This window comes from Epithele typhae (assembly GCF_022376455.1).
Source record: "Epithele typhae strain CBS 203.58 chromosome Unknown BXZ73scaffold_47, whole genome shotgun sequence".
Lineage (NCBI taxonomy): Eukaryota > Fungi > Basidiomycota > Agaricomycetes > Polyporales > Epitheliaceae > Epithele > Epithele typhae.
The window spans coordinates 68,644-90,966 of NW_025954238.1; the positions used below are offsets into that span (position 1 = coordinate 68,644).

General features: G+C 63.2%; 6 protein-coding genes across 6 annotated transcripts; 3 read left to right on the plus strand and 3 right to left on the minus strand.

Moving 5' to 3' along the window:
* Nucleotides 1-4,591: 4,591 nt before the first annotated feature.
* Nucleotides 4,592-7,357, plus strand: BXZ73DRAFT_51199 (Tcp11-domain-containing protein; the record flags this gene model as incomplete). The annotated part of the gene is made up of 3 exons (XM_048020581.1): nucleotides 4,592-5,246; nucleotides 5,321-5,982; nucleotides 6,050-7,357. The coding sequence occupies 3 exons, from the start codon at nucleotides 4,592-4,594 to the stop codon at nucleotides 7,355-7,357; spliced, it is 2,625 nt and encodes an 874-aa protein (XP_047875087.1).
* Nucleotides 7,358-10,011: 2,654 nt separating this feature from the next.
* BXZ73DRAFT_104027 (uncharacterized protein) lies at nucleotides 10,012-11,400 on the plus strand (the record flags this gene model as incomplete). The annotated part of the gene is made up of 3 exons (XM_048015777.1): nucleotides 10,012-10,187; nucleotides 10,484-10,745; nucleotides 10,876-11,400. 3 exons carry the CDS (start codon nucleotides 10,012-10,014, stop codon nucleotides 11,398-11,400), a joined length of 963 nt encoding a protein of 320 aa, XP_047875088.1.
* A 409-nt stretch (nucleotides 11,401-11,809) lies between these two features.
* BXZ73DRAFT_51327 (uncharacterized protein) lies at nucleotides 11,810-13,621 on the minus strand (the record flags this gene model as incomplete). Its single annotated transcript, XM_048020606.1, has 1 exon — nucleotides 11,810-13,621. One exon carries the CDS (start codon nucleotides 13,619-13,621, stop codon nucleotides 11,810-11,812), a length of 1,812 nt encoding a protein of 603 aa, XP_047875089.1.
* A 2,100-nt stretch (nucleotides 13,622-15,721) lies between these two features.
* BXZ73DRAFT_2401 (heterokaryon incompatibility protein-domain-containing protein) lies at nucleotides 15,722-16,570 on the minus strand (the record flags this gene model as incomplete). The annotated part of the gene is made up of 2 exons (XM_048017684.1): nucleotides 15,722-16,115; nucleotides 16,191-16,570. Coding segments are annotated over 2 exons (774 nt in total), but the record flags the coding sequence as incomplete, so codon positions are not given.
* A 576-nt stretch (nucleotides 16,571-17,146) lies between these two features.
* Nucleotides 17,147-20,502, minus strand: BXZ73DRAFT_51166 (thymine dioxygenase; the record flags this gene model as incomplete). Its single annotated transcript, XM_048020575.1, has 9 exons — nucleotides 17,147-17,194; nucleotides 19,165-19,251; nucleotides 19,304-19,404; nucleotides 19,458-19,515; nucleotides 19,569-19,707; nucleotides 19,760-19,884; nucleotides 19,943-20,139; nucleotides 20,191-20,266; nucleotides 20,320-20,502. 9 exons carry the CDS (start codon nucleotides 20,500-20,502, stop codon nucleotides 17,147-17,149), a joined length of 1,014 nt encoding a protein of 337 aa, XP_047875091.1.
* Nucleotides 20,503-20,896: 394 nt separating this feature from the next.
* On the plus strand, nucleotides 20,897-22,309 carry BXZ73DRAFT_79629 (alpha/beta-hydrolase; the record flags this gene model as incomplete). Its single annotated transcript, XM_048023136.1, has 7 exons — nucleotides 20,897-21,041; nucleotides 21,105-21,254; nucleotides 21,321-21,423; nucleotides 21,500-21,764; nucleotides 21,846-22,033; nucleotides 22,086-22,161; nucleotides 22,226-22,309. The coding sequence occupies 7 exons, from the start codon at nucleotides 20,897-20,899 to the stop codon at nucleotides 22,307-22,309; spliced, it is 1,011 nt and encodes a 336-aa protein (XP_047875092.1).
* Between the last annotated feature and the right edge of the window lie 14 nt (nucleotides 22,310-22,323).

A 22,323-nucleotide genomic window follows, 5' to 3' on the forward strand; every position in this document is an offset into this window, starting at 1 on the left:
AAAACTCACATGGCCGCGGAGCGCACCGCGGCTTCTGGCGGGCGTTGGGACGCCGCGAGTCCTAGCACTGGGCCAGTGAACGTTCAGTCCCATACCCGGAAAGGGTCTCCAAGCACCGAGGTGGACTGCGACACGACGTACCGGGACAGCAACGACTCGAAGGTGGCCCCAGCGGCGACTTCCGTGCCACGCACGACTCGTCGGTCGCGTAAGGTATCGCGGCGCGCACGGCGCGGGCTGCCGTTCTCGGTCTCCATCTCCTCGACCGCGGCCTCGTCGCGCCGCCACGTGCCCGGGACAAGGGCCCCCTCCCCCGCTCGTCTCCGCGCCTTCTGCGCCTCGTGGCGGCCCCCCCAGCCGGTGGCCGCGCCTGGATACCTGTAACTGGAAGAAGGGCGGCGAGCAGCATCGGGACACGAGGCGTCGAAGAAGGAACGTCGTATGTACGCACCCTTGGACGGACTCGACGAGGTTCCTGCCGTCGTGTCTGGGACCCCGCCGGACCTGCAGGGCGGCGGGGCGCGCGGCGGCCAACGTAGACACGTGCAGGGCCGGGGTTCTGGCAGCGAGCACTTATGGCAGGGAGGAGGTTCCTGGGACGCAAAGCGCGCGGGCGGGCCAGGTCGCGGCGCGCGGCGGCCCTCCACGCGAGCACGCACCGAACCTCCGAGATGGAGCGCAACCGGCAGCGGCAGAGGCTCTCAAGAAACCTGCAGGTCACCCCGCGCGAATCAGCACGATGGCGTACGGATGACACCATGGGCCACGGCGCGCCCACGCTGTCACCCCCGTCCCGCACGCGGCGACCCGCCGGGGCGGAGGCTTGCTCGCGAGTCGCGCGAGCACGGGAGGCGGCAGACGGGGCGGAGACGGGTCGCCGGTGGGAGCGGTTCCCGCCGGCTGGGAGGAGGAAAGTGATGGGAGCTGGTGGAGGAGGCTCGAGAGGCGCGCCGAGGCCCGAGGCGAGATGGCAGTGGACGATGGGAGATGGGAGATGGGAGGCGGGAGGCGGGGGATGGGCGTGGAGTTGGGAAGCTCGTCGGTGTCCGGGAGAGACGCGTTCGACGCTCCCGTTCGCGCGCTCTGGCCGGGCGAGGGAACCGGGCGGCGCGGGAATGGACGAGGGCGTGGGCGCTCCCACCACGCGTGCGGACCTGGGAGAGAGCAGGATCTTGGACGGAAGGGGCGATGCGGGATTTAGACGTTGGCCAGCTGCGCGCGAGAAGTCCGCCAGGGAAAGCTGGTGTGGGGAGTCGGCGCAGGTGCGAGTGAGATCTCGCCCCCGGACGGACGGGGGTTTGAATGACGGAAGACAGCCTTGCTGGGGGCGTGAGGCTCGCGCACGGACTTCGTATGGTTCAGCGGGGCAGGAGGAGTTTGGTAGAAGGGGCGGCGGAACATGGCGGCGGACGGTGTCGGATCGGCGTGGAGAGAACCTGCGAAGTGAACGTTTGGACTCTGGGCTTGACGCAGCGTGCGACTGGCCGCGGTCGGCCGTAGTCCCGAACGTTCAGCTCCTGCTGGCATCTTCGACGTGTGCATCTTTCTCCTACGCGCGAAGTCCGGACACGAGGCTCGAGCGCGTCGGGGCGCTGGATGGAGGGCCGCGGGAAGCTAGATGGCCTGCGAGGGGAACGACCGTGCGCGATCTTCCGACCTCGAACGGCGAAACGCGTGGGGCCGAATGCAATGCATGGCCGCCTCTCGGACCCTATACGCGGAGAGAAGGCATTCGACCCGGGCAGAGTCCAGACGGCGTCCGGGCGAAACTCGGGCGGAGCTGGAGCAGCTGGGCAGAGCTCGCCGGGCTCATGGGAACCGCGGACGGCATCCCGGAAGCTGCGAAGGACAGAAGGGGGGTGAGTATCACAATCACGAACAAGAGCGCGACTGACCGAGAAGACGTGCGGCGTGGGTGCGCTTTCCGCCATCCTGCCCATCTCGCCGCATCCGTCCAAGCTGCTGAAGCTGGCAGTGGCCCGGCGGCCATGCAGGTGCTCGACAGGACAGGGAGACGGATTTGGGGACCGGAGACCAGCGCAAGGGGTCGCGCTCCGAAACCCGCGCGACGAAGATGGCCACTGCCCGCAACGAGACCTGTCCTTCGCTCACCCGCGTCCGTCGGGTAAAAAAGAGACAACAAGCCTTTCAATCTCCGCGCCCGAATCTCGTCTGATCTCGATATCCCCACGGGAGGTGTGGACGGAAGGGGAGAAAGCGCGACTCCAGGGCCCAGCGCCCGGGAGGCGCCCGCGGTGAGAGACCGGGGGACGTGTGCCGGAGCCCGGCCGCACAGACGGTTTCGGCCTCTCGTCTCGCATTCATCTTGCGGCAGCGCCTGGGCGACGCGCTCAAGTGCTCGGCGCCGGTGCGTTTGCCCGCTCTAAGGACAGATGATACGCGGCCACTGATGGACACACCCTACTCCTCCGGGGAGCCCGCGCGCGGATTCAGTCAACACGCCCAGGGCTGGTCAGTCAGTACTTATGATGCTGCGATGGCTGAGCACCGAGTTTCTGAGTGGCGTATGGCAATTCATCTACACCGCCGTACTCCTTACGTCCATGTTCGACGGTGACACGCACCTGATATGTCTCGCCATGCCACCGCCAGTACAGTGCCAGCATGGGCGTGTGCGCGAACGTTCAAGGCAATAACGAGAGCCAACGTTCCCCGCTGCGCTATCAAGCAGATTGCGGCGCGGGTTCGCAGCAGGATCCGAGTCTCGAGCTCGCCGCACGCGTGAAGGCCCGAAGCTCTACGCTCTGAGGCCTGAGGCCCTGAAGCCCTGCGTGACGAAGGTCCGGGCTGCACGCCTTCCCCGCCCCCGCGCGCGGTCACCGTCGTGTGGCGCGCCACGAGCGTCGAACGTCGGAAGCTCGGCAGACAGGCCCGCAGAGCGCGAGCCGTGTCTGCGATGGGTCGTGCACCACGGGCGCGCGCCCCGAACGGGAGCGATCAGGCGGCGATTGCGTTCGCGATGGGCGATCAGAGTTTGTGTGGGGGAACGCGGGCTGCAGGGTGCGGGGGTGAGCGGGGAGGGAGGGCGCGGCGAGGCCGGATCCTGCGCGAAGGGCGGTGGGGGAGGTGGTAACACGAGGCGGGCTACCAGGAAGGCGTGTTGACCACATCCATGGCAAATGGTGCACAGCGAGGGGCAAGAAGATGGTGGGATTGGAAAGAGAGCTGTTCGGATCGTTGGGATCAGTCGCGGGGGCTCGTGCATCGAGAGAGGATGATGGACTCCTGCGCTCATCAACATCCCGACAATGACACAGCCGGCGGGACCAGCGTGGGCGCACGTCGCACGTCATCGCCAGCGTCTCGATTGCCTCTTCCGGCCACTGACACCTACCTGCCACCGTTTTCAGCTTAGGTTTGGGTGGACCCGCAGCCCGTTCCGGACGAGCGACCGCCGAGAGCCCCGGGGCGCCCGTGGTCCCAAGGCCGGAGTCTGCCCTATTCCAGAGGGCGACCAGAGCACGACCCGGCTTAGAACCACCGTGACCGCAAGCTCGACCGCCCTTGCGCACGTCAGAGTCCGTGCCGAGCCGGGGCGACAAAGGGAACAACGGGCGGGCTTCGGAGTGGAGCTGTCGTCCAGGTGCGCGGGTGCTGCTCGCCGCCGGGCTCGGGCCTCGTGTGTCTTGTCACCGGTAGCTGCGCGTCGGTCTCACGCGAAAAGAAAAGGGAGGACACAGCTCGAGGTTCATATGGAGAAATGACACCAGGCTGCGACGCACGCGGGCGCCGCGCGTGGTCGTGTGCGCCAGACGCGTGCAAACTGTGGTCGTCTCGCATGTCCATGGCCGGACGGCCACAGGGGCGCAGGCGCGCGTGAGCCTGAGCAGTGAGGCGCGCGGGCCGCGTGAGCGTGGCAGGGCGGGTCACGCGGCGGGGGGGCGCGCCCTCCCCGCGAGCGCGCGGCGGCACGGCGGGCAGTTCGAACGGGAGAGCCGGAGGGGGAGCAGAAACTCCGGGACGCGCATCTGATTGGCCTCTGTTACGTACCCTTCGCTCGCGGCTCGCGGCTCGCGCGAAGACGGCGAGGGCCGCGCAGAAAGGCGGCCTCAACGTGGTGATCGTGCGGCAGGGGGCGTGTGAAGCCGCGGGCGGACGGCTGCTCTCAGTCCTCCCCCTGCCTGCCGTCGCCCCCGCGCTGGCCGGTGCTGCCACCAGGCGGCGGCGGCTCGGACGGGGCGAGCAGGGGCCCTTCGCGTAAGTGGGTCCATGTGGAACGCGCCTAGCTTAATTCGAGAGGGGCGCATTCCGTCTGTGGAATTGTGCCGACGCGGGGGCCGCCCTGGGCCGCCCGCTCCGACCCGTGCATCGGCCTCTCGCTCGCCACAGACGACGGGGAGGGCGAGTGCGGCGACGGCGGGCGGGCGGCGGCGGCGCGGCGGGCGGCAGGCGACAAAGGGACGGCGGGTGTCCTGCCTGGCGAGCGCGGGGTCCGCTCGCGCGGGGAGAGGATGGGCCTTATGGCAGCGTGTCGCTCAAGCGGGCTGCTACCACGCGTTCGTCCTCGCCTCCCTAAATATGGTCGGCCATATCCTCCTTCCTCCCGTCTCTTCTCCCCCGCCCCCTTCCCATGGACGACCTTGCCCATGAGTCCCGCCCTCCCATCCACTCCCTCAGCCGCAAGCGCAAGGCCGACCCCGACGACCAGCACCCCTCCCCCGCCGCCAACAACGACCCTGCCGCCCCCAACGACCCCATGCTTCTCGACGTCAACGTGCAGGCCACTCCCCGTTGTCCCGCCCCCGAGCCCTCCCCGCCCTCGACTGCGCCATGGCCGGTAGCCCGCGCCTCCCAAGGTACGAGTCCCACCTGGCCGTCGTCGTCCTCCCCCGCCGCCTTCCTCCCCCAACGCAACTGCGAGGGCCAAGCTGCTACCAAACGTTTGCGCATCGACATCCCCTGCACGCCACCCGCGTCCCCCTCGCGCGGCGCTCGTCGCCCGACGCACAGACCGCCTCCCCCGCGCCACGCCTCCGCTCGCCACCGCCGCGGCGACCAGACTGCCGTCTCCCCCGTCGACCGCGAGGCCAGTCTGGCCGTCGCAAACCGAAAGCCACTCACGCGCACCGCGAGCCTTCCTTCCCTGCCCTCCCAGACCCGCCCTCGCCCCGTCTCTCCCATCGAACAGGCCATCTCGCCCCATGTGCCGCCTCACACCCCGCCGATTAACAGAGACACGCTCAAGGAGCTCGACCTCGAGGCCATCCTCCGCAACCCCCAGCTCCGTCAGTGCCCATTCTTCGGTTTCACCCTCTGCCGTCGGCCGATTCTCACCCGCCTCCGGACATTCTCCTTCCAGGTCACGACCTCCTCTTTGACTCCGGGCTCCAGTTCCGCCCGACGTCGAGCCGCCGCAAGCGCGACCTCGCGGACAACTACTGGCTGGCCATCGTCCGCGAGCTCGAGTGCGGATGCACATGCACCACGCTCGACGCCCACGGCCGTCCCGCTGAGCACCGCTGCGCGTGTGCGATCTTCCCGCGCCCGCCGCCGCTCCCGTGCCTCGCGTTCTCGACCGGGAACCTGATGACCGTCCGCGCCCCGTCGCGCATCCTCCCGCTCCTCCACGAGCTCGTCGAGGTCCTGGTGTCGATCATCCAGCCCCCGCCCGCGCCGCGCAACCGGCCCGCGGAGGTGTGGTACCCGCAGGCGGCGCCGGCGACGGCGACAACCGCCGCGCACCCGCAGCTCACGCAGAGCCTCGCGCACGTCGCCCTCCTGCGCTCGCTCCTCGATCCGGCCCTCATCCAGCAGGAGATCGACCACGGCCTGTTCGACCCCTCGGGCGTCTTCCGCGCGATCGGGGACGTGATCCGCTGCCACTGTGCCCCGATGCGGGACGCGATGGTCGACTCGATGGTCGCCTGGGCCGCCGGTTGCGCCCCGGGCGGGTCGGGCACCAAGCTCGACGCCGTCCGCGCCATCCGCCTCTGCTTCGAGATCATGGAACTCATGAAGTTGGTCAGTCCCGCCGCAGTCTTCCCCGTCGAGTTACCGAGGCTGATCTTCCGCCCGATACCCGCCGCAGGACGTCGCAAATCACCAGCTGCAGACGCTCCGGCCGTATCTCGTCCGGACCTCCGCCCAGTACGAGATGCGCACCTTCCACGAGTCTCGCCAGCCGCACCCGCCGTCCCTGCAGTACTCGCGCCTCTGGCTCCGCGCCACGTACGACGAACTCGCGAGCGGTGCGTCGCCCCTCTCTGCCCGCTTTCTGCGGCACGGGCCCCAGACCAAGGTCACGATCGCGGTCGTCAAGGCCATCGTCGGGCTCCTCTTCGATCCCCCACCGCCGGCGACAGCCCAGCCCGACCCGGAGTCGAAACCGGCCAGCAGCCAGCACGTCCCTTCGGCCTCCTCCTCCGCGGCGTCCTCTGCGGCCTCGACACCGACGGTCACTCCTGCTGTAGCTTCCGCCCCGCTGCCGTCCTCCTCCGGCGCCTCTCCTTCGTCCTCTCGCCCACGGGTGAGCTCGAGCACCACTTACGCGTATTTCCCGGAGACGCTCTTCCTCGACTACGGGCGCCTCACCACCCTCGGGACGGACGCTGCGGACTTCACCGGGCTGTACATGCTCCTCATGCTCTTCCGCCAGCTCGTGCACTCGCGCGCGCACCAGCAGTCCCGCGCCGCCGGGCCTTCCACCGCCCCGGCGGTCGAGACCGACGACCTCGTCCGGCTCAAAAAGGAGATCTGGGAGATCGGGCCCGCGCACCCCGGACTGTGCTTCATGCAGCACCGGCCGCGCTCGAGCGGCTCGAGCGGGCGGGCGCCGTCGAGCTCGAGGCACGATCGCGACCGCGACCGCGAGTCGGAGCTTCGCAAGTGGCGCGAAGACACCAGCAACGTCGTCCTCCACGTCACGATGCGCGCGGGCGAGCCCCGCCCCGCGGACGGCGAGGAGCGGGTGCCGCGTGCGCCCGACGCGGCGGTGCTCGCGGTCGCGAACAGCTGGGCGGAGAGCCACCTGCGCGCGGGGAGCCCGCTGAGCACGCTGATGAAGAAACGGGTGCGCGAGTGCGTCGAGGAGCTCGTGCTGAACGTCGTCTGCCCGCCACCCGCGGCCGCGGTGCGGTCGCACGCACCTTCCACACCCTCAAAACCGGAGGCGCCGACGTCGAACGGGCTCGAGCCGCTCATGCCGGAGCTCCGCCACCTCGCCGAGCGCACCGCGAAGCTCGTCCAGATCCACGTGAACGTCTACGGCGCGCTCTACGCGCACCCCGGCTTCCTCGACGCGCACGCACCGGCGTACTCGGACGCGGACGCCCTCGCTGCTGCCACCCGAGCCGCTGCCGCCGCGCTGACGACCGCGACGCCCGGCGTGGTGCCATAGCAGGCCGCACGCCTCTGGATACCCACATATTCCCTTGCCCCACCCTTCACTTCCATCCGCCGTTCCGCTGCCCGCCCCCTCCTTATTCCCGCCGTTTTACGCCCCTTGACGACTCCACATGTACATGTATGCCGTTATGCACTTAGAGCTCCCGCGGGGGGCTGGGCCGCCGGCCCCCGCGGCGACACCCCCCTTCCACTTCCCCTTCCCCGCCGCGCCTACCCCCTTTTACCCCCGCCTCCGTTATACCTCTCCCGGCCGCCATACCTCGCCGCCCTCCCGTTCCCGTTCACGCCCGCCGGGCCCCATGACTCTCCTCTCCCTCGCCCCGCGCGGCCTCCACACACGCCGCGCGGGGACGGGTCGCACGCACACTCTAATCCTTCCGCCCTTACCCGCCCCCGCCCCGTCGATACCGTTTAATGCCCCGACCGAGCTAGGACTTTCGGCCGCTCCGCACCCGCTGCTCTCGGACGCCCTACCGCGTCGCCGCTTTGTCCGCCCCCCGCGCGCGCCGCCCATCGCCCACCGCGCGCCGTCTCTATCTTGTAATTACCGCTACGCGTCGACGCCCGTTTGGATAGTAATGAGAAGAAGCCAAAGAAGTACCAACTCCCCGAGCCCGCCCTACCGCCTCCCTCCTCCCGCCCGTGGGGTGACGACTCAATCCGCCCGACGGACCGCGTGCCGGGCACTCCGGTCCTTGGGTCGGCTCTACATAATTCTGCCGCCGTCCGTCCCACGCGCAAAAGACTAGAGGTGTGGAGGCTCGAGCGTCGCGGGAGGGTGAGTCCCGCGTCCCGTCCGCTCGAGAAACCTCTTTCGAGACCGCAGGGGCTTCGGTGCGGGCGGGCACCGTTCCCGGTTCGAGACTCGATCGTGAGTCGTCCCACCTGCAGAACGCTAGCAAGTACGACCGATCGTTCTTGGCGGTCGGCCGCACGGCTTCCTCGAGGCGCCCGGGGGGGCCAGGGACTCAGGGCAGCCTAGGTTGCGCTGGGCGTGCGTCACCGCGAAAACTGGACGGCGTACGCGAGGGTGCTCGGGAGTCGGGAGGGAACGAGGGCCGCCAGGGCCGCCATGCCGCACGGTTTCCGTCTGGCCGGGCGCTCGCGCGCACGAGTCCGCGGGTATGTGCTGGACTCGAAGGAATATTTAGATTTTGATTCGGTGTAGGAGGGTGGACCCACAACGCGGGCGACCGGGAGAAGCGACGGAGCTGTGAGGCGAGAGCGCCGGTGCGGACGGCTTCTGTGGGTGTGGTACTAGTACGGACGGCTTGAAGAGAGCGAGAACCCGAGTATCGTCGAAGCAGTGGACGTAGGAAGTGGGCGGACCGTAACGGGCAGCTGGTCAAATGCGTGTCCCGTTGCGGGTAGATGGTTTCAGACATCGGTCTCGCCTCGAGTCGCTTCTCTATCAGGGAGCGGCCGTCGCCACTGCCACGGCCGCCTCGTCTTCGACCTAAACGGAAAGAGCGTGTTACACCCGCGGAGAGCTGGCGGCCTGCCGTGGACAGGTTCAGCAGCTGAGCGACGGATTTGTGTGACGTCATGCGCCTGTGCAGCCTGTACTGACTTACTATGTTCCGTTCGGGGTGTTCGGCGAGACCAAATAATTAAAAAAGACACCTTTGTGGGTGCAGAAATCGTGCCCTGAGGCTCACCGCTGAGATGCTCACTTCTATGGTCGCTGGGGAATCCTGGAAGGAGCTGGTCACACGTACAGAGCCACATCAAACTGGCTAGCCACTAGGGCCGGATGATCTCCGAGATCAGAATGGAGATAAGTTTAGTATACTTATCTTACATCAGCTGTCCTCACAAGCAGCCTGCGGGTCGCCACAGGTCGCCACACGTACGAAGGCTGTCCTGACACGCCACCTGCGGGAAGTGCTGTGAGCGCTGAGCGCTCAGCATCGGACATGGGACCTTGGATAGCGGTACATAGTTCGACAACTGCGACGGTAGCCCCGGGCAAGTATCGTTGTAGTAGTACTCGGATGCTGGTGCACCCAGCATACTTGATAACATGTGGATGTTGACTATAAAGTTGAGGTTGGGTTTCCGAGATGGGCGACCGCATCTGTTGTCTGTGGAGCAAGGGCGGCGTTCTAGATCCGTAGCCAATGTGGATCAGCACAATGGTGCAGATGCGAGATGCTGCTGTCACTTCTGGGAAAGTCGTGACAGCCATGCCACGCTACGGGAAGACCGCTGGGAACGTTCCCATGCGTGCCGCCTGCAGCACTTGCCTCCGAGGAGGGGCCCGCTTCGCACGACCGGTGACCTGCGCAGGCGGAAAATCCGCCGGGCCTGTGTCGATAGGCCATAGCACTGCAGTCAGCGTATCAGAACTTCGGCAGGCAGGCGGCGCACTGAGCTTCCAGGCTGCAGGCGTTGCTACCCCGGACAACGAGGCGGGCTCGTTTGGCTCAGACGGAGGGAAATGGGAGCAGAAAAGAACAGTTCGGCGGGCGGAGCACGCGTGGGTGTCACCACGAGAAGGTGCTGACGGAGACTGGTCGGCGTCCGCGGCCGCTGCGGACGGGCGTCTCTGGCATCCCCGAAGCCCCTCCTCTGACCTCGCTTAGTCTGCCCACCGTGTTCTCCGCCCCCGTCCTTCTTCTCGTCGCGCTCCCTCTTCCGCCCTCCATGAGCTCGTTGGCGAGCACGAATCCGAGCTCGTCTCCCACCTCTGGCGCTACCCCCACCAATACTTTCCCACCTATCTCCTTCACTGGCCCCCCTCCAACTGGGACGGACGGCGCGGCGGCGGCCACGAGCTCATCGGCAGACAATAATGGGACCCCATCGTCCTCGCTTTATCTGTGAGTCTTCAGTTTCCGACAGAGATCAAGTGCGGGCGGTCGGTGCGGGTGGGTGTATGCGCAGGTCACGCCGACGCGATCGAGTCCAAGAACGAGGTTAATGAGTCGCATCCCTTGGTATGGTACATTTCTGTCACCACCCCGCCTGCCGGCCGCATTTCTCTCTGTATCGTGCCGTGGGTCCAGTTCTCATCGTGCTGCCCCCACATTCACCATGTCCTCACCGCGATCCCGACCGACGCATTATTGCCGAATGAACCCCGGACCCTTTCGCTCTCTGTTGCCGGGACCACCAGCTTCACATTCCTCGCAACACTTTTTCTGCTACTCGCCATCTCTTCCGCGATCATCCTGCGAGGCATCTTCCTCCGCCGTCGCTTCCGTCGTCGCCTCGAAGAAGCGTTCGCCACGGGCCTACTCTCACCCTCGGACGATGTGTTTGGCGGTGGACGTTTGCACCGGAGGAAATTACAACGGCCGACGCTATTCGATGTCAGCGTGACCGCGCCGTACTTCTCCACCTCCAGCCCGCCGGACGGCAACTGGGAAAAGCTCATGGTGAGTGCGCTCTCCCTCCTCCCTCCTCACCCTCTGCACGCACCCCTGGGCTCCATTCATGACTGCGCGTCTCCGTCCCTATTCTATGATGCCCTCGTTCCGCCGTCTCACCTCACCTCCCCGCTCGCAGCCGTTCTCCGGGAACATATCCTCCGAGAAACAAGGCCTCGATCTTGCATCGGACGCCGCCACAACCGCCTCCGCTCCCCCACGACCGGGGCACACGCGGCGGTTGCTCGAGCGCGCCGGATACATTCTCCCGCGCGGCCGCCTCCGCCGCAACGCCCCGCCAGCCCCCGCTCAACCCGCGTCGACACCCCCGACGGCCGCCACCGCGAGCCCTGGACCGTCCCCGTCGCCAGAAGGCGACGTCCCGCTGGAGGGCCCGCCGGATCCGGTCGCGCGCGCGGCGGAGGTGCGTGTCGCGGTCGTGATCGCGATGCCGCACCCGCAGCGCGCGGCGTACGTCGCGCCCGCGGTGGACGCCGATCTCGTCGCGCACTCGCCGAGGGGGAAGAGCAAGGCGCGGGGTGGGCTCGACGGGTGGACGGACGACGGGCACGAGGAGGAGGGCGTGCCGGACGTGGTGTTCGGGGTGGTCAGGGTGCCCGTGCGCGACGAGGACGCGGAGGGGGAGAAGGACAAGCGTCCATAGGTGCAGGCGTGACGTGAGTGCGTGCTACTAGTCTCCTACGATAGAACGCCGTTTTGCTCCCATGTCACCCGTTCCTGTCGCACGCGTCGGTCGCTTGTCTCACGCTTTCGAGTCTCGATCCGTGACTTCTACGCTTTCTTAGTCTTTTGCTCTTGGACATGAAATGTACGCATTCCCTGTAATATGATATACGACCTTTGATGCTCTTTGTACAAGCTTGCCCTGGTGTTCAGGCTTAAGGCTTCCCAGCGGATTGATGCGATGCAATAGTTGCATGCAGCACATCTGTCGAGAGCATGAAACACTGCAAGTATCAATGACCGAAGTGTGTAACATGAGGCGAAGGGTAATCGATAATTGCGACCCGGATTGTAACATATCATCTTCTGCTTCTCTACGTACTCCGGTCTCATTCATCCGCCTCGTCCTCGTCTTCTTCCTCTTCCTCTTCCTCTTCCTCGTCCTCGTCGTCATCCTCGTCGAGATCATCCATATCCACCCAAAATTCTACATCGTCGTCAAATGCGTGGTCCTCGTTCTCGATCCCGGCCTCCGTCTGCTCCTCGTTGTCGAAGAACTCGAGCACGTCCACGTGCTCCCTCAGCCACGCCTCCTCCTCTTCCTGCAGCAGCATGTCCTGCTCCAGGAGCAGCCGCTTCAGCGGCACCCCCGCGGCGATCCGGCCCTCGACGATCTCCCGCACCACGTCGTAGTCCCCGTTCGCGATCGTGAGCGTCGTCAGGCGAGGCAGGAGCACCTCCCCTTCCTCTCTTTGCCCCTCGACCTGAGCGGCCCCGGGCCGGGGCGGGCGCAGCGCGAGCACGTCCAGCCACGCCTCCTCAGGCCCGTACTGGAGGTCGACGTTGAGCGCCTCGAGCGCGGCGAGGTCGCGCACGATCTCGATGAGGGCCACGTCCGTGTCCGGGTGGAACTCGACGAGCTTGAGCGCGGCGAGGCCCGCGAGGACGCTCTTCTTCGGCAGCGGCGGCCCCCCTCCGGGCGCGCGCTCGGAGGCGGACGCGGAGTCGGACGTGACGGACTCGGGGGACCCGAGGTAGCGCATGAACGCGTTCGCGTCGTCGTCCTCGAAGTCGAGCGCGAGCGAGGTGAGCGCGGGGAGGCGGAGGCGCTGGACGAGCGCGAGGGCGCGGGCGGAATCGACGCAGTTGAGCAGGAGCTCTTCGAGGCGCGCGAGCACGAGCGGGGCCGCGGCGGCGGGCGAGTCGGCAGCGGGCGAAGGGAGCGCGGCGGGGTTGGGCATGCCTTTGGGCCACTCCGCGGGGTCGCCGCTGGGCCCGGAGGTGGAGAGGCTGAGGACGCGGAGGTCGGGAGAGGCGTGGAGGATGCCGGCGAACTCGAGGAAGGTCGGGCGGACCTCGCGGGCGTGGTACGCGAGCTGGAAGTCGGTGAGGCCTGCGAGGTACGGGGACTTGTCGCGCGCCCAGGGGAGGTGGACGCCCCAGAGGGAGACGACGTGCAGGCGCGGGGCGTGGCCGTGGAAGAGGACGAAGTCCTGCACTTTGAGCGCCGCGTGCTCGAAAAGCTCGTGCTCGCCTCCGCCTTCGTCGTCGTGCTCAAGCTGGAGGACCTCGAGGAGCGGAGCGCCTGGACACATGCCAAGACTCCTAAGCACGAAGTGCATTTGCGGGTAGTAGGATACATTGACGAAGAGCGAGTAGCAGTGGTCCATGTGTGCCAGCACGGTTTCCATGATCTCGCCTAGGCTGCTCGGTTCGTCGTCTCTGTCGTTTCCGTCGTCGTCTTCATCCAAGTCAGGGTTGATTCGTATCCACAACGGCGACTGTTTCGCGCGTTCCAGGTAGGTGTATGCCTTTTCGAACGGCGGCTCTCCGGTGAAATCGATGTGATTCCACAGCAAGGCATTCGAAACGGCAGCTGTGCGCCACCGCTTGCAGATCTGCGAGACCAGGGTGTTGAAGGGCAAGCGGCGGAGTAACCGTTCCTCTGCTTTCTGGCGCCGGACAGGATCGTCTCCCCCAGAACCGTCGGAATGAGAAGATACAAAGGAGGAGGTATCGGAGTCAGAGTCCGACGGTACGTCTTCAAAGTCGTCGTCGTCGTCCTCATGGTCGCGGTCGGCGACCCAGCCAAGGGAGAAGATGTGGTCGAGTAGTTCTGGAGGCAGGTCATTGATGGGACACCGTTCGCCTTGGGGTGGCACAAAGGGATTGTTGCTCAGGTTGATATCGTCGCCGGACATGTTGGGAGCTAGGGGGTTGGGTCAGGAGAACTGACAGGTCATAAGGGCTGGTTCTGGCTGCTCACGTAACGCGGCGCGGACTCGGGGTGGCGACGGGGACGCCGACAAACAAGGCCGTGAGTCAGTTTTACACAAGACAACTGAGCTGATCACTGGCTGTTGCGTGAACACAAGGCGGCGGGAGGGGTCCAAGTCAAACACGCCCACAACGTCATTCAGACCACAAAATTCTGCCATCTCCGGCCACGTGGGTATCGATCTAGATAGACGCCTTATTAGCTCGTCGTCCTCAGGTTCGAACCCCGTAGTGGCCACAACCATACCATCCACATATCGGTCAGAGCAGTGATATTCACTTATACCAGGATACAAGGTAATCATTGGCTACCGGCGTATTTGCGAGCGTAAATCCTCCAGCACCGACTTCCCGTCAGTATCATACACAGCGGTGTTCCTGGCTGCTAGGGTCGTCGACGTGTCACACTCCACTAGAGCTGCGACTCGCGCCCCACCAGTATGCTTTGTATCAAGACTCGCGGATTGAAGAATTGGTCGCTGTCCATCAGATGTGGGAACCCACACCAACCGCGACGCTTGTCCCAGCTCTGTGCTGCCATGGCCAGCTTCGAGGTTTGAGACCGTGGAAAAGCTTGGAACGCTGCTGCTTCGGGCCCGATCGATCGACGGCTCGTCTGGTCTACTACGAGTGCTGACGCTGCGGACCCATGATTGAACGTCCTGATTTGAGGGGTGCAGAGATCGGAGACTAGATATCGAGTCGAAATCGGAGCTTGTGCCTTCGGTAGCTCGCGACAATGACCGATTGGTTACGATTGAGCCGGCGGTCATGGGTATGAACTGAAGCCCGACGCGACAGACGAAGTCCATCTCGAAAGCGGGTGCGAGCGTCGCCGAGACCTGAAGGATCCCCAAAGCTTCCCATCTGTCGTCCCTCATAGTAAAATTCTTGGTTTCCTCGTCCCAGCTGGAGATGTGGTCGTCAGGGCAGGCGTGTCGAGAGAGGGAGAACGCGCTGCTGCCGGAGACAATGAGGTGCGGGCCGGTGCCAGCCTCGACGGAGACCCAATGTTCGTCGAAGTACTCCACATTCAGGACGATATCGGACTCGCCGTCTTCCCTGTCGGAGGTTCTGTCGTTGAGAAGGCCGACAGAATCCTCTTCCTCAGACTCCAGCAGGCTGGGAGACCTGCGAGCGGAGACAGTCTCAGCCCCCACCGAGCCGGGGCAACAGCCCATCCGCACTACGAAGGCGGGGCGGGCCGTGGTCGAGACCCGAGCGACCTGTCTGAACTTGAGAGCCACGCTGGATCCCATCACGTCCATCCCACCGTCCCAAGCACGTCGAACCTGGTCCGAAACTGCGGATCCTACGAGCTCGTAGCCTCCCTGTTGCTTCAGGCATTGCAAAGTGTTCGGGTCCGACAAGCCGAATGGAGCACCACCCTGGGGGCTTCGAATAACAGGCTCAGCCATCCTCCTCGCCATGCTTGAAGATCCTGCGTCTGCGGCGAAATCGAATCGGGCGAAGTACACTTCCTGTAATGACACCTCCCAGTTGATGTTGGGCACGATGGAAACCATACGGGCCGGTTCGCTGGCGTCGGGATGGACGTGATAGATGAGCCGTTTAGGGAATGTAGAGCACGGCTTGAGAGGAAGCCCTAGGATACGACGCCGGCCTCTTCTGCAAGATAACAAAGCAATCTGACGACCAGCGTTGGAGACCACTGGGATACGTGCAAGAATGCCGTATGAGACGGGGGTGAAACTGTAGACGTTCGCGAGGGATCTTGTCGCAGCAGGGTACTCAGAGTTAGGGCTCGCCATAGAACTCGCTAGTTTCTGGTGTGTAATCATTAGTAAATCGTGTCCATTGGATGGACACACATACGCGCTCACCTCTAGTACAGTACGTGGAAGCTGATCCACTGCCTCGATATTCCAACTGTTTTCGAAGTCATCCGGGGAACGCGCCATAAGGTAGGCCGACGGGGTTGCGTGCAGGTCGCAAGCCGTACTTTTGATTCGATGCGGGAACGGTATAACTGGACCGCCGTCTGGGTCCACAGTCGAATTGCCCCACGCGAACAGCGACATGTCGGTCGAGCTCTTCATGATCTGTTCTTGCAGGCGCATGAACGCGTGGTCGCGCTCGCCATAGATCGGGACGAAGTGGACGCCGAAAATGCCCATGAGAGAGTACGCCTTGTCCTCGGCCCGCGTGGTACGCCTCCCCGCTGCCCACGACATACGCTGCGCGACGCTGACGGAGCGCACGTTCTTCTGCATCCGCAGCACCTCTTTTGGCACCCTAGTCTTCAGCTGCAGAACTTCGGCGAGTGCCATCTTGTTCCCGAGCACCGTCCAGTCACGAGCGAAGAAGAGGACGTCTTTGGGGGCGACGAGCTCTTGGAGGGTCCAGCCCCGCTCGTGCCATTCGCTGTTCCAAAATTCCTCGAGCCACGCTGGCGCGCTCGATCCTGGGAATAGAGAATGAGCAGGGGTCGGCCCGGCGTAGTAGAACGGTCGAGGGGGTCGCGATGGCGACGGTTGAGACGACGAGACGTCGAAGAAGTAAGCGTAACAGACACCGGCGGCGGCGTAGTAACGATACATGGAGTTGATCGCCTCTGAGAGCTCGGTGCTGCTGGTCTTATTGATGCAGCACATGTCGGCCCACAGCCAGCCGTAGCCGTTTCGCTCGGCGAAGGCGAGCGCACCCTTGAGTTTTTCGGAGGGGAGAGTGTCGCGTGGGTGGTCGCCGGTGTCTTGACATCGTCTCTGATGATATTCGATGTCTTGGAAAGACATTTCGGGCTCCAAGGGGGGCTTGTTCCATACGTGAGAGAGAATGGCGTACTCGTCCGGGACGTCCTCTGGAATGGCGAAGAAGTGCAGTTCTGCCCGATCTGTGGTAAGGAGCCACATGATGTCCAAGCGACAAGCCGAGCCTGCTTCCGAAACAGACCGGTGTCAGTGCGAGGTTGTTGCCGTGAGGAGTGGAACTTCACGTACTTTGGGGGTAGCCAGGCCGTCTCTCACGAGACGTGCGATTGGGGATGGTCGCCGATAGCAAGTTGCAATAGGGTCTGAGGCCTGAGGTCTGCACGCCCGAAACTGACGCCGAATGCAAAACTCCGATGTCAATCTATCAAATCGCACAGTGAAGATGTCAAATGCCGAACTTCCTCCCGCACTCCGCCCGCTTCGGTGAGGGCCGAATGAGGATCCCGTGCCCTTTCGGCGAGGGAGTCGCTGATGCGACTAGATAGGGCCCGAGGCTCGTCGGGATCGAGGTGCACCCCATGCCACTGCTTTGGTGCTGCCACTGTTTGCTTTTTGTTGCGGCGCTCGACCAGGCGACTGGACTCTTCCTTTACGTAATGGGAGCGCTCAGTAGTTGCGTTGAAAACTATATTGGTGGACTTTGCAATTCGAACATTGTCAACACTCAGACTGCAGTCGCAGAAGAAGGGCATGTTATGAGTGACCTCTGACCATCGATCACGGTTCGTAGGTGGCGGACAAACGTTGCATGACGTATGCCTTCGCCTTGGAAAGTAAAATCAGCACGAGCCACGGAAGTGTGCACAAGGACTTACAGAGATAGGCTCATATTTGGGGGGATTCCCTTCCGAGTACGTGCCCGGCAGGCATTCCACCACTCGGGTGAACTCCTGCAACATATTCAGTGGGTAAGCCCCCTCGACAACGCAGACTATGGACCACAGCGTACAGGAGTGCAAAACTGCACATCAGTATTCAAATTAGACATGGCACAGTGTGGGAACATCAACGTGGCACGTACGTATGGGATGGAATATCGGCTCGGAAGCATACCGTCCCGAGTCTTGAGTTGTGGCGGCGCACGTACGCGGTGGACGGTACTTCGTATCATGTCATTCGACCCTGCGGGCCCGTGTAAGCAAGGGCGTTCGAAGAAGATAATCGGCACCAACATCTCATCAAAAAGTCCCCAGCGTTGACTATTAACGCTCCCTTGATCGAAGGTGCGCTCTGGAGGGAGTCATATGAGTAACGCCATGCTCACGAGAAGTGTGCGCGCTCACTCTGAATTCGCCAGGATGCTGTGGATCTTCAATCTCGAGCCCCTCGACGTCGTCTTGCAAGAGCAGGGTGATAGAGCCGTAATCGGAATGCGCGTCGACCCTGGTGATCTTCTCTTGAACATTGTCGTCGGCGGGCACACTTCCGACCACCAACAGGTATAAGTTGAGCGTTCAGCTAGCACGTCACTACCATACCTCGGGTAGTGTAAGAGCCGCAGTTGGTTGTCCTGGGCGGTGTGGGAGGCAGCGAGGTGGTTTTCTGGGATGCGTAGGCCAACAGCGAGCGCTTTGCAGACCTGGAGCTCAGTCTCGTGGCACGTCTGGTGCAGAACGAGATGACATGAGGGGGCTGAGACATCGCATCTGTACATGAGAAAGATAGCGTACCCGGAAGAAGTCCATGCACGCCTCTTGAAAACCCGGCAAAACACCCTGCGGGAGCCAAATATTGGGCATTTCTGTGTTGCCTTCCCATCCGCACTCAAAGCTCTCTTTAAGGTCTGGCGCCTTGGTTCGAATATTCTTGAGTTCCAGCTCGTCATAGACATGCTGCGAGATCTTCTCCCGACCCGGTGCAGAATATCCTGTTGAAGCATGAGAACGAGATCTCAACTACCTCGAGATCACTCGCCTCGGTGGTGACTACCTCCAGGTGGATGCGGAGCGAGCTGCTTCTTGTCCATGGGCAGCGCGAAGAAGCGTCTCGACTGGATGATGTGATTCAGTGTCATCAGCAAAGATCTAGTGGTAAACGAGGGATATGTGCCATCACTCACCCACTCGAACATGCTCTTCACCTTTTCGTCTGGAATGCCGTGATTCATGAGATACACGAACCCGACGCGCTTGAACGAGTCAAGGATGGCATCGGCGACTTCCTGTTTAGCGGTGCCGTCGAGGAAATGCCTGAAGTCGATCACCGAGATGCCGTGTTCTTCGCCTAGGAGGACGGAGGACATGGTGCGCGCGGAGGAGCCGCCTTGAGGACGGCTTGATATATGACGTGACCGGGCGGGGATTGAGAGGAAATGTGGCCTCGAGGCTCGGGGATCGGTCGGGCAGCCATTAAGCCTGGAATCGGCGCTGCGCCATTATGCCACGGAGGCGAACCAGCCCAGTTTGACAGTGGTGCCGTATGTGAAACGGCGAGTGCAGCTCGCCGCAGAGCATGGAAAGGGGCTCAGAACAGTTTGCATCGATGCTTTTGACTGTGTTTCACAACGTCGGACGGTGTTGAGGACCATTCTAAACCGTGCATTGCTTCACCGAAACTGATTGACAGCATGGAATATTTGAAGCGATCCGCTCAAAACATGCTTTGAACGGGAACCGGACGTGCGCCGACAGAAATTATCCTGCATAGTTCACCGCCAGCCGTTGCATGATGTAGTCCATCGCCTGACGGAGCCGATTGAGCACGTATGCCATAAAGTGCATGACCACAGAACCTACAGAGATGGGCGCATACTTCGGCGGCTTCTCCTTCGAATAGGTGCCGGGCAGGCACTCGACGACTTGAGTGAATTCCGGCGCGCAGAACTACCACAGGTGTTAGAATGCGCTTCTCAAGATGAAAGTCACCACGAGTCACGTATGGGATGGAGTAGCGGTCTGGGACCATGTTATCTTCGGTCTTCATCCCGGGAGGCGCGCGAACGCGATGGATTGTGCTTCGAATCACGTCGTTCGACCCTGATGACCGAACGGAATCAGATAGGTTCAAAGGCAGGATAAAGTGCACAAACATCGCATCATGAAATCTCCCGCATTGACCACCAATGCGTCCTTGACGGGCGGGGCGCTCTACATAGTGTAGTATCAGAGGTCGTCAACGGTTCCAAGCCTGACATTCGCACTCTGAATTGGCCGGGATGATTGGGGTCTTCGACTTCGAGGCCACCGACATCATCTTGCAGGAGCAAAGTGATGGACGGGAAGTCGGAGTGAGCGTCGATCCTCTTGATCCTCTCTTGTTCCAAGTCTTCGACGGGAACACTGCATACACATGATTCAGATAGGTGGAATTGAACGCAGCTCACGCACGTACCTAGGGTAATGGAGCAGCCGTAGTTGATTGTCGTGCCCCTTGTGGTGGGGAATAAGATGCTCTTCAGAGATTCCAAGAGCAACCGTGATCGCTCTGAGAACTTGCAACTCGGTTTCGTGGCAAGTCTGAGCCGTCCATCAACGTCTGAGAGGGAGAAGAGGTCCGACCAGAATGCGCACGTACCCAATAGAAGTCATTGCATGCTTCTCGGAACCCCGGCAACACCTCCTCCGGCAACCAGATGTTGGGCATGCCCGCGTTTTCTTCCCATCCACACTCGAAGCTCTCCTTGACGTCGGGGGCGTTCTCGCGGATGCCTTTGAGCTCCTGGTCGTCGTAGACATGCTGCGAGACCTTCTCTTGGCCCGGGACAGAGTATCCTGACCGCCTCTTCGTCAAGCAAGAGCCCAGTGCAAGCAAGACGGACGTACCTCTGTGATGGGTGCCTCCCGGAGGATGCGGGGCGAGTTGCTTCTTCTCCAGTGGAAGCGCGAAGAACCGTTTGGACTGCGTCGACATGAACACTCGGCAACACGGCATGAGAACGTACGAGAACCAACCCAGTCGAACATGCTCTTCACTTTATCGCCAGGAATGCCATGATTGACGAGGTACACGAAACCGATGCGCTTGAAGGAGTCGAGGATGGCGTCCGCGACTTCTTGCTGGGCGGACCCGTCAAGGAAGAACTTGAAATCGACCACGGATATGCCGTGCTCGTCGCCGAGCAGAACGGGAGACATGGTGGACGCACAGCGACGCCGGGAGGCTCAGAGCTTGAAAGGGGTTGGCTTGGAGCTTGTGGGACTATCGCCACTGAATGGAGCTATGGCGGGAATTCGGTAAGGTTTGTGAGCATTCTGGGGACACATCCCAGCTGTCGCGCAAGGGGCGGGGTACGAGTGACTGGACATAACGGCAGGAAAGAGCAGAAAGGTCGGAACATGGGCGCTTCAGTGCAGCACTCGGCAATGCACCGTAAACGGAGAAGCACTTGCTGCTCTCCCTGGACCACGACGTCGAATGATGGTCTCGGCCAGAGTGAACATCATCTGCCTTCTTGGGTGACAGTGGTCAGAGACTCAAGTATCAGCAGATCTGGCTGGGGGCGCCTCTCGTTCTCACTGCACGGCCCAAATGACATACTCCGCATCTACAACCACATTCTCAGCCCCTTCACTCAAAGGTGGCGAGACCGTCACCATCGTGGCGAAGCGCTACGTCCCGCAAACAAACGCATCGAATGGACTGACCCTCCTCTGCTTCCACTGCACAGGCTCTCGTAAGTCCACGCATGCTTCCTCCGACCAGTCGCTGTTCTCGTGCCTGACGATCTGCACCGTAGACAAGGAGTCCTGGGAACCGACGATCCAACACTTGCTTGACGACACCGCTGCCCGCCGTCTCATCCGCGAGATCTGGGCGGTGGACAACGCCCACAGCGGCGAGGCCGCCGTGCACAACGCCGCGTGGCTGAGCGACGAACGTATCTTCAGTGCGTATCGACATCCGCCGCCGTCCTCCTTCTCTGTCCATCTGGACTCACGATGGCTTCCGCCAGCACTCCTGGAGTGGGCCGCAGCGGTGAAGGCGTGGGTCGCCTCCGGCGTTTTCGCCGGCCACACGCTCGTCGCCGTCGGCCACTCCGGAGGCACCTGTGCGTTGTGAGTACTCGCAAACTTGTGTGCAGCCCCCCACTCCCGCCCAACCCGAGCCGCCCGCTGACCGTCCGTGCCGCAGCGCGTACACGATGTCCGCAGACGAGCCCGACGGCGGCCGCCACCCCGCCGTCCCGTACGCGGCCGCGATCCTCGTCGAGCCCTCGCTCTGCGACGCGGCCGCGTACGAGCCGCGCCGCGCCGCGCAGTACAAGACCAACCTCGCGCTCGCCGACGCGATCGGGCGGCGGCGCGGCGCGTGGGCGAGCCGCGCCGCCGCGCGCGCGTTCTTCGCCGGCCGCGAGCCGTGGCGCAGCTGGGACCCGCGCGTGCGCGAGCTCTTCGTGGTGAGTGCGACTTGCATTTGCCATGACGCGCGGGTGGGCGAGCGCTGACGTCCGGGCAAAACCTCTGTTTGGCCGCGTAAGCAATGCGGGCTGAAGGAGGTGGGTGAGCCCAATGCGGGAGAGCGGCGGGTCGTGCTGTGCTGTTCGCCCAAGCAAGAGGCGATCCAGTATCTGTACCAGGACTTCCACAACCACGCGGCGACCCTCCTTGCTACGGCAGGCGTTTCTGTGCCGAAGCACTTCGTCCTCGCGACGCAGGCTCACTTTATGTGTGTGACGCCCGAGTTTCGTGCGGAACTGTTGCTTATGCGGCTGTTGCAGACCCTCCTGGATGTCTCAATCTGTGATGGATCTATGTAAGCCCGCGTCGGTGCAGAGGATAGACGCCGGTCATTTCGTGAGTCGATTCTGCACTTTAGTCCGCGTCTGTGACTGAAAATGGGTCACACACAACTGCGTAGGCCGTACAAGAAGATCCAGCCGCGGTAGCTGCGGCGATAGCTCGAGTGCTCGTCGGCAATGCCAACATTCGCGCGCGAATGTAGAGGACACTAGCTTT